This window comes from Aethina tumida, chromosome 2, assembly GCF_024364675.1.
Source record: "Aethina tumida isolate Nest 87 chromosome 2, icAetTumi1.1, whole genome shotgun sequence".
Classification (NCBI taxonomy): Eukaryota; Metazoa; Arthropoda; class Insecta; order Coleoptera; family Nitidulidae; genus Aethina; species Aethina tumida.
In genome coordinates, this window is record NC_065436.1 from 4455402 (window position 1) to 4466512 (window position 11111).

The following is an 11111-nucleotide window of genomic DNA, read 5'->3' on the forward strand; positions in this document are numbered from 1 at the left end:
ACGAATAACAAGGCAAGAAAAAGATGAAATGTCAAGTCTGGACTATATGGTGGATGCATCAAAACTTTCCAACCAAGTTCCAGGAGTTTCTGGTCAGTCACTATAGACGTGTGTAACCTGGCATTGACCTGATGGAACACAACACCTCTTCAGTTGACCAATTCTAGCCGTTTCTTGTCAATGGCTAGCTTCAAACGGTCCAGTCTTTGCCAGTAGCAATTCAGTGTTTGGTCAAATGGAAGCAACTGATAATACATTATTCCTTTCTAGTTCCACCAAATGCACAGCTGAACCTTCCTGGCCGTTAGTCCCAGTTTGGTCACCGTTTGAGCTGCTTCACTGCACATCCATCACGTTTTTGGTGTGGCACCCAAACATCAAGCTTCGTTTTGAATTCAGCTTTGTTCAGATGGTGTAAAACTGTTTTATGGTTGGTCTTTAGCTTCAGGGCGATGCCACAGCTACTAAAAGGCCTGTCAACTTATTTATGTGATAGAAGAATTTTTTAGTACAAAATGTCTTCTTGAGGGTATAAATCTGGAATTATTTACCGAAAAAATAATGGATTTTTCTCCAACCTAATACATGTGTATAAAAGTATGTATTTACCACTTTGGAACGTTGTTGTAGTTGTAGTCAACCTCGCCCTGTTTGGTGACGGGGTACGAGGAATTGTTTCCTTAATTTTGTAAGGCTGACCACCACCAATGTTGGGTATGTCTGCGCCCTCGATGAACATAAACTAAAAACATCACTTAATAAATAAAATCTATTTTGTTTTTTTGATGAATGTACGCGTACCTCCACGGTAAGAGTACCGGACACAGGGTCGCTTTCGTACGGCCTGCTCTGCAACGAGATGATCTGCCTTTGTGACGGATTGATCAGCAGCTCCTCCACGCCTACGATGCCCAAACCGAGGAACTTGTGCGGCTTGACGGCGTGATCGTAGATTTCGAACAGCAGTTCCGCAGTGTTCGGTGTCAAGTCACTAAAAATTACGATTAATTAAGCCAAAGTTGTTGCGGTGCAAATGAACGTACAATAAGAAATGTTCGTCCCAATAAGGTGAGTCTGTGTTCTTTTGTACCGAAGTCTGGTTCTTCTGCGGGGGCTCGTCCATTTCCACGACGCAGAAGGGCTCGGTGCAGCCTTGGTTGGCGCCCAGCTGGGCGGCACGCAACACCTTCACCAGGAGACGTTTTTCGCCTGGGATTTGTTGCGGTGTCATTGCTCCGTGGTGGTTAGGCGTTGAGGAGTAGGCGTTAGACTAATGATGCAAACAAATCAGATGGACGGTTTGACGTTGTATTACACGATGTACTTACCATACTGTCGTAATGTACGGGCAGTATGGGTCCATGTGTGGCGACATGTCGGATCAATCGGGGACAAGTCGGGTACTGTGCCAAGTTCAAGTGTACTTCCGTATTCCTGATAGCGTTTACCAGAATGTCACTGAAACCAACCGTTAATAAAATAAATCATTAACACACAAATAACTATTATTTACCTTATAACTTCTTGTAGATGCGTCTCGTCCATGTTGTTCTTGATGTTTCCGACCGGAGCCAGGGCGACTTTAATCTCGGGCCAACCATCGCACTTGATCTCAGCTTGTAGCTTCTCGGAGACGCAGAAGATGTTCAGGCGTGCCCTGAAACGGTTCACGTTCACGCGATAGTGCGATGTATCCACCTTGTCGCCCTTTTGTCTGAAGCTCTTCAGTTGGAACGCCGGGGTGGCTTCGCAGTCCATGGTTATTGTCTGAAAAAACGAATGAAGTTGAGTTAAAATTTGCAGCATCAAAAACTATATGAATTTTAAATATATATTATTAACTTTTAAAATAGAAAAGTCTAATGTAGAAATTATTACTTATATTTTGTAGTTAAATTAGAACTAAATAGATTAAAAAAAAAAAATAACAATGTTTTTAAAACTTTTTAACAGTTTCTTATGAAAATATTTACACATTAGTTAATGTTTATATAATAAAACATATGTATTCAACACAAGTAATAAAAGATTCCAAACAGACGCATAAAAAATAAATATATCTTAAATTAAAATACATTAAATACGTATTAAATGTAAGAAACTTCTATAAACTCCTGAAATTTGCCAAATTTGATTATTTGCAAATAAGAAAACAATATTTTGATGCTGAAAAAGATAAGAAATATAAAAAACTAAACAGAATTTGTATTTTTATTAATTAAGTGAAAATGGATGCCAAATTTGTTAAAAAATAAGAGAATAATCATAAAATTATCATTAATTTGTCAAAAATTATTATTTCCAAAAAATTGTTTTTGATCCTGAAGTCGAGAAAAAGTATGAAGAACCAAACAAAATTTGAATTTTTATGAAGTACATAAAAGTTGATAAAAATAAGTGTCAAATTTGATAATTTATAAAGTATAATTATAAAATTGTACCTAACTTGCCAAAAATTATTATTTTGAGAAAAGAAAAAAAATGTTTTAGATACTGAAATATTCACAAAATGTAAAAACCTAAAAAAAATATTTGAAAATTAAAAAAAATAAGTGGATAATCATATAATTGTCATTAATTTGCCAAAAATTATTTCTAAAAAAGAAAAAAAAAAATGTTTTGGTGCTGAAATAAGCAAAAAAAATGTAAAAGGCTAATCAAAATTTTACTTTTTAATAATAACATGAAAATTGATAAATATATGTGTCAAACTTGTTAAAAAATAAGTGAATTATTATAAATTATCATTAATTTGTCAAAAATTATTATTTTCAAAAAAGAAAAAAATGTTTTTGATGCTGAAATAGACAAAAAAAAATGTAAAAAGCTAAACAAAATTTTAGTTTTTATTAATAACATGAAAATTGATAAATATAAGTGTCAACTTGTTAGAAAATAAGTGAACTATTATAAATTATCATTAATTTGTGAAAAATATTTAAAAATTAAAAAAAAATATGTGGATAATCATATAATTTTCACTAATTTGACAAAAATTATTATTTGCAAAAAGGGAAAAAAATGTTTTGATGCTGAAATACTCAAAAAATCTAAAGAAAATTTAGATTTTTATTAATTACCTGAAAATTATATAAATATAAGTGTGAAAGTTGCTAAAAAATAAGTGATTAATGATAAAATTGTCACTAATTTACCAAAAATAATATTTATAAAAAATGTCTAAAATAGTTAAAAAATTTAAAAAGCTAAACAAGTTTGAGTTTTTATTATTTACATGAAAATTAATAAAAATATGTGCTAAATTTGCTAAAAAATAAGTGAATAATTATAAAATTATTACTAATTTTCCAAAAATTGTTATTTTCAAAAAAGAAAAATGTAGATAAAAATGTAAAAAGCTAAACAAAATTTGAATATTTATTAAATAGATTTAAATTGATATAAATGTGTCAAAATTGCTAAAAAATAAGTGAATGATTGTAAAATATCACTAATTTTGCAAAAATTGCTATTTTCAAAAAAGAAAAAAATAGACAAAAATGTTACAAAAGCTAAACAAAATTTGAACATTTATTAGTTACATTTAAATTGATAAAAATAAGTGTCAAATTTATTAAAAAATAAGTGAATGATTATAAAATATCACTAATTTCACAAAAATTATTAATTACAAAAAAGAAAAAATATATATTTTTAATGCTAAAATAGACAAAAAATGTAAAAAGAAAGCAATAAAAATGTATAAAATGCTGAACAAATTTTGGCTTTTTATTAACTAAAAATATTCATAAAAATATGTTATATTTGATAAAAAATTAAGTGTAAAATTAGAAAACTATGAAAAATTTCATTTACAGAAAATAAAAAACATTTAGTTATGATAAAAATTATAAAACATGTAAAAAATAAAATTTCTTTTAGTATTTATTTAATTCAGTGAAAATGAACAAGTATCAAAATTATAAAAATTTGATAAAATAACCTTAGTTAGCGACACCAAAAATGGTAAAAGCTAAACAAATTTTGGATTTTTAATAATTATTACTAAATTCATAAAAATAAAAATTAAAAATTAACAAGTATTTATTAAAAATAATAATTCGAAAAATAAAATAAAAATTTTAGTGATGCTAAAAATAACAGAAAATGTAAAAAGATTAAAAATTTTGAATTTTTATAGCAAATTAATAAAAATAAATGTCATTTCTGCTAAAAAATTGAGAATATAATTATAAATTTGCAAAAAAATTACACAAAAGAAAAAGAAGTGATTCTAAAAATCATACAAAAATTAATAACCAAAACTTTTTGAATATCTATTTTATAATAAGAAAATTTATCAAAATAATATTTAGAATGGAAATTAAATTTGTCAAAAAATTAAGGAGATAATAAAAATATCACAAATTATATATAAATACAATAATGTGCAAAAAAGAAAAAAGAAATTATGGTGATGTCAAAAATTTTAAAAAATGTAAAACATTAAATGTGTGTGTTTTTATTAATTCCTGAAAATTACTAAAAAATAAGTATCATATTTTACATAAAAAAAAAGTTTAATGATGCTGAAAATATATAAAAAATTAGTCAAATTTGATGAAACATTGTTAGACAAATTTTGAATTTTTATAAGTAACATGGAAACTGTTCAAAAAAATAATTATTTCTGTAAAAATTCATTAAAAATTGTAAAATTAAAAATTATTAAACTTTTAGTGAAAACAGTGTCATTACAAATACAAAAATATTGAGCGCATTCACCATTTTTTGAAGTTATTGCAGTATTATTCGATTACCTTAAATTATAATTATTAATTATTTAAATGTACAATGAACATTTTTTAAGTTAATGTTGGCACAAACATTTAAATTATGTTAACAAAACATTGGTCATATTTGAATACAATATCGTATAAACCATTGAATCGGAATTTATTTAACCTTTATCGCCGCCGAACAGCAATGAAAATAAAATCATTGAGACATTTATGGATTATAATTACGGATTGCATCATCGATGTAAAAACGAATTTGCCACATTGACCTAGATCACTGGTTTGGAAAAAAACTGCTGCGAATATTAAGGCATGAATTGTTGCAATAACTGGGAGATTATTAGTTTGATCGTTCTCGAGACGGCCCCACCAAATATGGGATGGAGCAGATTTGAATTGAATTGTGAGGTGTTGTATAATATCAATTTAATTTATGTGCGTACTGTACGTGACTTAAATAATCAATGTTATTTATAAAATGGACAATTTGTTTAAGAAGCACGCAATGTTTTTTCTATTTTATTGTTTTCTTCGATGTACTGCGTTTTTATAGCGGTTAAACAGTGTGTAGTTTAATGCTCATTAACTATTAATAGCCAAATAGTTATGCACAACAACACAATGGTAATTAAGTATTTATTTGAGAATTATAATTAGTGTCGATATCAATTTAATGGTACATTGATTTCTCATTATCCTGAAAGAAATATGAGAGGATTAAACAGAAAATTAATCAAGCAAATAACGAGTATGTTCGATGATTGATTAATATTTGCAGCAACGATCTTGATTATCGTTCCATAACAATTATTATTTCTTTTGCAGAGACAGGAAAAGGTATTTAACCGGAAACCGCGTCGTTGCTTTTTATTTCTGTGTGCGTTGAACGACAAAACCTTACTCAGGGACGTACGACAAATATTAATTAATAACATGGTAAACAACCTATGTTTAAAAATTATATAAAAGTAATGAAATAAATATTGGTAAGATGTCCAACAAATAAAATTGATAACATATAAACAATTACAAATAAAAAAAAATAAAGTTAGTAATATGTTATTATTGTAATTTAAGTAAATTAACCAAAATATATAAAACAATTAGTTGAAGATATTTTTAAAATTCAAACAAATCTTAAAAAAAGAAAAAATATTTATAATTAATCCGCAAAAAAACACATAAATTGTATAAAAAGAATTAAATAAAATAATAAATTAATATATTTATACAATATAAATATTTAATTTTCAGAAGTAAATTAAGAAATTTATATTTTCGAATATATATTAAAAATTTATCCAATTATTATTCATCAATTTATTTTTAAATTATTTAAAATGGTTATTATAAAATACATATCTTTTTTTATTAAAATAATTCAAAAAATATAAATAAAAATAATAAATGTTAAGTTATAGATTTATTTCTAAAAAATTAATAAAATTTGAAAATTTTATATATATTTTTTTATTATAATTGTTTTATAAATGTTGAAAAATAATAAAAGAATATTGAAAATATTTAAAAATTATAAAAATACTAAGTATAATAAATTACAAAATATTAACTAAATAAAATTTTAAATTTTTGTAAATTTTGAATATAATTAAAAAATATTAAAAGTATATTAAAAATATAAAAAAAATTGTTAAAAAAATAAATAAATAAATAACAAAACAATAATTAAACAAAATTAAATATTTCTGAAATTATGAATATTGTAAAATAATGTTAATTATTTTCTGAAAATTTTTGGAATATCTAAAATAATTAAGTTGTTTCTTAAAAAATTAATAAAACTTTCTTTATAAATGTTGAAAAATAATAAAAGAATATTGAAAATATTTAAACATTATAAAAATACTAAGAATAATAAATTACAAAATAATAACTAAATAAAATTTTAAATTTTTGTAAATTTTGAATATGATTATAAAATATTAAAAGTATATTAAAAATATAAAAAAAATTGTTAAAAAAATAAATAAATAAATAAATAACAAAACAATAATTAAACAAAATTAAATATTTCTGAAATTATGAATATTGTAAAATAATGTTAATTATTTTCTGAAAATTTTTGGAATATCTAAAATAATTAAGGTTGTTTCTTAAAAAATTGATAAAACTTGAAAATTTTATATATATTTTTATTAAATTTGTTATATAAACGTTTAAAAATAATAAAGATTATTGGAAACATTAAAAATTTATTAAAAAATAAATAAATTCATTACATAATAATAATTAAAATAAAATAAAAAAATTCTGAAAGTTTTGTGAATATATAAATGTTTAAAAAAAAGATTATTGGGATTCAATAAAAAATAAAGAGATATTAATAAAATATTTTCTTTTTTGACCACAAATTGTAATTTTATATAAATAATAAATTCATTGATTTTCTGTTTTAAATAAGTAAATATTAATTTTGATAAACTGGATGAAACATAATTTGTTTTAATTATCAAGCATTTAATTATTTTGAATATAAATTATGAATAAATTTTATAAATTACCTTTCTTTTGTTTTGTATATGAAAATTATTACATTGGACAATTTTATTGATATTTCATTAAATAAAAAACAAAAAGTTATTTTAAAAATAATTTAATTATGAATTACTTTTTTTTTATTTTTTATGTGGAAATTGAACAACTTCACTTAATTATTACAATAAATAATAGACAAAGAAAGAAAATATTTTTTACATTTTCAGATTTAAATCATTAAATAGATAACTATCTAATTTCTTATTGATGATTAACTCAGTGTGGAAATTGTTAAAATAAATATATAAGATTTAAGGTTACTTAATAATTAGCAATTATTTAGTATAATATATCGTATAAATAATTAAATAACATTATTTTTTTATATATAGGTGCATAATTTATATATTTATAGTATAAAAAGTTTTACCATTTTATTTTACAAATGAAGCATTAATCACATATTAATTCATAAGTATACAATTAACTCAGTTCTTTTTGTGAGTCATCCGGTTAGAATAAGAAATGTTTGTAAAACAGGAAAGGGAAATAGTACTAAAAGTGTTTCCATAGATTAATTGCCACACCGTGGTGTGTAATTACAAAAGGGAAACAAGTAACTTGTTTTTATAATTGTAACTGACGTCTCACATTTGCACTTTCCCTTTAAAATTACTGTTAACTGTTGCAATTTAAATGTAGAATTACTTATTGTGCAATTTTTAATGAGCCGAGAGACATATTAATGAAACAAACCAGTTATGACTCTTAACAAGTCATTTTTATGAGTTCAGCCACTTTTATCTGGTCATAAGTTTGTAAAGAAATTATTTCTTGGGTTTCAGTCTTAACTCAGCATTGAGCACATATTCGACTTTTGTTTTAATGCCAATTAAGCTGTTTTCTTTTTGTATATTGATCAGAACTACTGTTACCATTATGTACCGTCATTGTTTACATCAACAACACATGGTCCACGGATCACAATGGGACCAGAACTCATTGTGAACTCACCGGAGCCCGTTCACAATTATGTCATTAAGTACGAACGTCGCGTTTGAATTGCATGTTATACAATGTTTGTTCTTTTCAACCAGCCGAGACCGGTCCGCGATTTCAATGAACTTAATGCCCATAAACGTGCAGAAAAAGTAGAAAAGTATCAAAAATATTAATTAAATATGAAATTTCAATTTATCAGTTTTTAATTAAAACAATCCAGTTTATTTTCTTTTTAATTATAAAATCTCTATTTTTTTTTTCTTTCTTTTTGAAGTTTTTTATTTTCTTTTTTGCTTATACATATTATTTTGAAAATTTTCAAGATAATATTTTGTATTCAAAGGTTTTAGTGATTTTTTAAGAATTTAAGTAAAAATAAGTTTCCAAATTTGTATACACACTTTTGTTCTATTTAACATCATTTTTACATTAAATAATTAAATGTGTCAATAACCAAAAAATTTATTTTAAAAAATTATTTAGACTATTTGGATAATTATAATAATTAGTTATTTTACATATTCTAATAATTTTGAAAAAATATTTAACATTGTTTTTTACAATATTCAGAAATGTATAATTTTATTTAATCATTAATTTTTAATTAATTTATGTTTTAAGAAGAAATTTGAATAATTTTTAAGAATTATTTATATTTCAAAAATTTTGAAAAAATAAATATAAATATTGTTTTCCACAATATTCAGAATTTTCTGAAATGTAAAATTTTATTTAATTATTTATTTGTTCAACAAACAAAATATTTCCAATATTTATAAAACAAACTTAAAATTTTCAGATTTTTATAATTCTTTAAGACTTATTATTATTTTATTTTTTTATATTTTTAGATATGTTTAATTTTATTTATTTGTAACTTATTTTATTTTTTTTAACAAATTTTTAATATTTTCAATATATTATTTATTACCGTTTATAAAACAAATTTAATAAAAAAAATTGTAAATAATAATTATTTGAGATATTTGAACAATTTTCAACAAATAATTAACATTTTCTTACAATATACACTTTAATACAATATTTTCATGGTTTTATAATTTTTTTAATTAGTATTTTGTAATTTATTTATATTTTAACAAATTTTTAATATTATTTCCAATATTCTTTTATTTCTTTTGTAATTAATTATTCTTATTTCATTTATATATTATTTTATTATTTTTTAACGTTTATAAAACAATTATTTTTGTATTTAAACAATTTTTTTGAATTATTTTTAACACAATATACAGAATTTTCAAAAATATATAATTTTATACAATTAAAATTTTATAATTTATTTATTTATTGAACAAATGTTTAATATTTTTAATATTCTTTTATTAATTTTCAACGGTTACAAAACAAATTTAATAAAAAAAATATATAAAATATTCAAATTTTATTAATTTTTTAAGAAATAACTTTTAATTATTTTAGATATTTCAACAATTTTTAAAAAATAATCAACTTTTTTACGGTATTAAATTATTATTTATTTTTTTAACAATTTTTTATATTTTCAATATTCTTTTATTTATTTTGTAATTTATTGTTCTTATTATATTTATATATTATTTTATTATTTTTTAATGTTTATAAAACAATTATTTTTGTATTTGAACATTTTTCAAAAAATTTTTAACACATTTTTACAATATTCAAAATTTTCAAAAATGTATAATTTTATATAATTAATATTTTATAATTTATTTATTTATTGAACAAGTATTTAATATTTTTAATATTTTTGTATTACTTTTCAACGGTTACAAAACAAATTGAATAAAAAAATATATAAAATTTTCAAATTTTTATTAAATAACTTTTAATTATTTTAGATATTTTCAACAATTTACAAAAAATATTCAAATTTTTTTTACAATATTTAATTATCATTTCATAATTTATTTACTTTTTTAAGAAATTTTAATATATCCAATATTTTTTTACCATTTTTCAACGGTTGTAAAACAAATTTAATAAAAGAATATATAAAATTTAAATATTTTATTAATTTTTTAAGAAATAACTTTTAATTATTTAAGATATTTCAACAATTTTCAATAAATAATTGACTAATTAAAAAATTTGACTACTTTTTGAATTAGTTAATATTTTTGTAAAGTTAAAAATTCTAAATATTTATTATTTATTTATCATCTCATTCACTTTTTAATTACTGGAATAATTAAGTGAAATTATTCAATTTAATAATTCCCATATAAATAATTAATGAAAAAAGTTTTTCATTAATCAATAAAATAAATAATAAATTTAATTAAGGTTAATGTTATATTTTATATAATTATTTTTTTAATTTTTAATAATATAAAATATAAAATAACCCAAATAAAATAATAATAAAAATAAATTCGTGAATCAACAATGAAAATAATTATATTCTGTACAGATTAATTTAAATTTAAATTGTATACTTAATTATAATTGAAAATAATTACATATTTGATAAACGTACACCTTATCAAGATTAATATTTAACTCATTGAATTTATTATTATTATAAAATTACTCATTCGTAAACATCATATTGTCTAGTTTTAAGTCCATTACATCACAAACGAATACGTAACCAACAAAATTAACTAACCATATCAGATCTCATTATTTATACATGCATGGTATAAAAATAAAACTAGTATTTCCAATTGGAACGATCTAACACGTGGTTTCTGAGCTCGTATTACAAAAATAAATTAAACGCAAAGGTCAAAATGGTACGAGGACTTACCACATCGTCTTTGGAGTCCGCCTCCGCGAACAAGTTCGAAAGAGATGGCGGATGAGTTTCCGGCAGGATCCTGATGAGTTCCACGCCAATTCCTTGCTGAAACAAACACAAAGAAATTA

The 11111-nt window shown here is 22.3% G+C and overlaps 1 protein-coding gene across 6 annotated transcripts in view; it reads right to left on the reverse strand.

Moving 5' to 3' along the window:
• Positions 1-11111, reverse strand: part of LOC109596259 (uncharacterized) — a 68306-nt gene that overhangs the window by 3446 nt on the left and 53749 nt on the right. For all 6 annotated transcript variants that reach the window (XM_049963871.1, XM_049963870.1, XM_020011763.2 and 3 more), the window contains 6 exons: positions 10993-11088; positions 1514-1767; positions 1329-1458; positions 1044-1270; positions 802-991; positions 610-742 (listed from right to left, as the gene is read on the reverse strand). In XM_049963871.1, the coding sequence (XP_049819828.1) occupies positions 610-742; positions 802-991; positions 1044-1270; positions 1329-1458; positions 1514-1767; positions 10993-11088 (1030 nt within the window). The remainder of the gene's footprint in view (positions 1-609; positions 743-801; positions 992-1043; positions 1271-1328; positions 1459-1513; positions 1768-10992; positions 11089-11111) is intronic.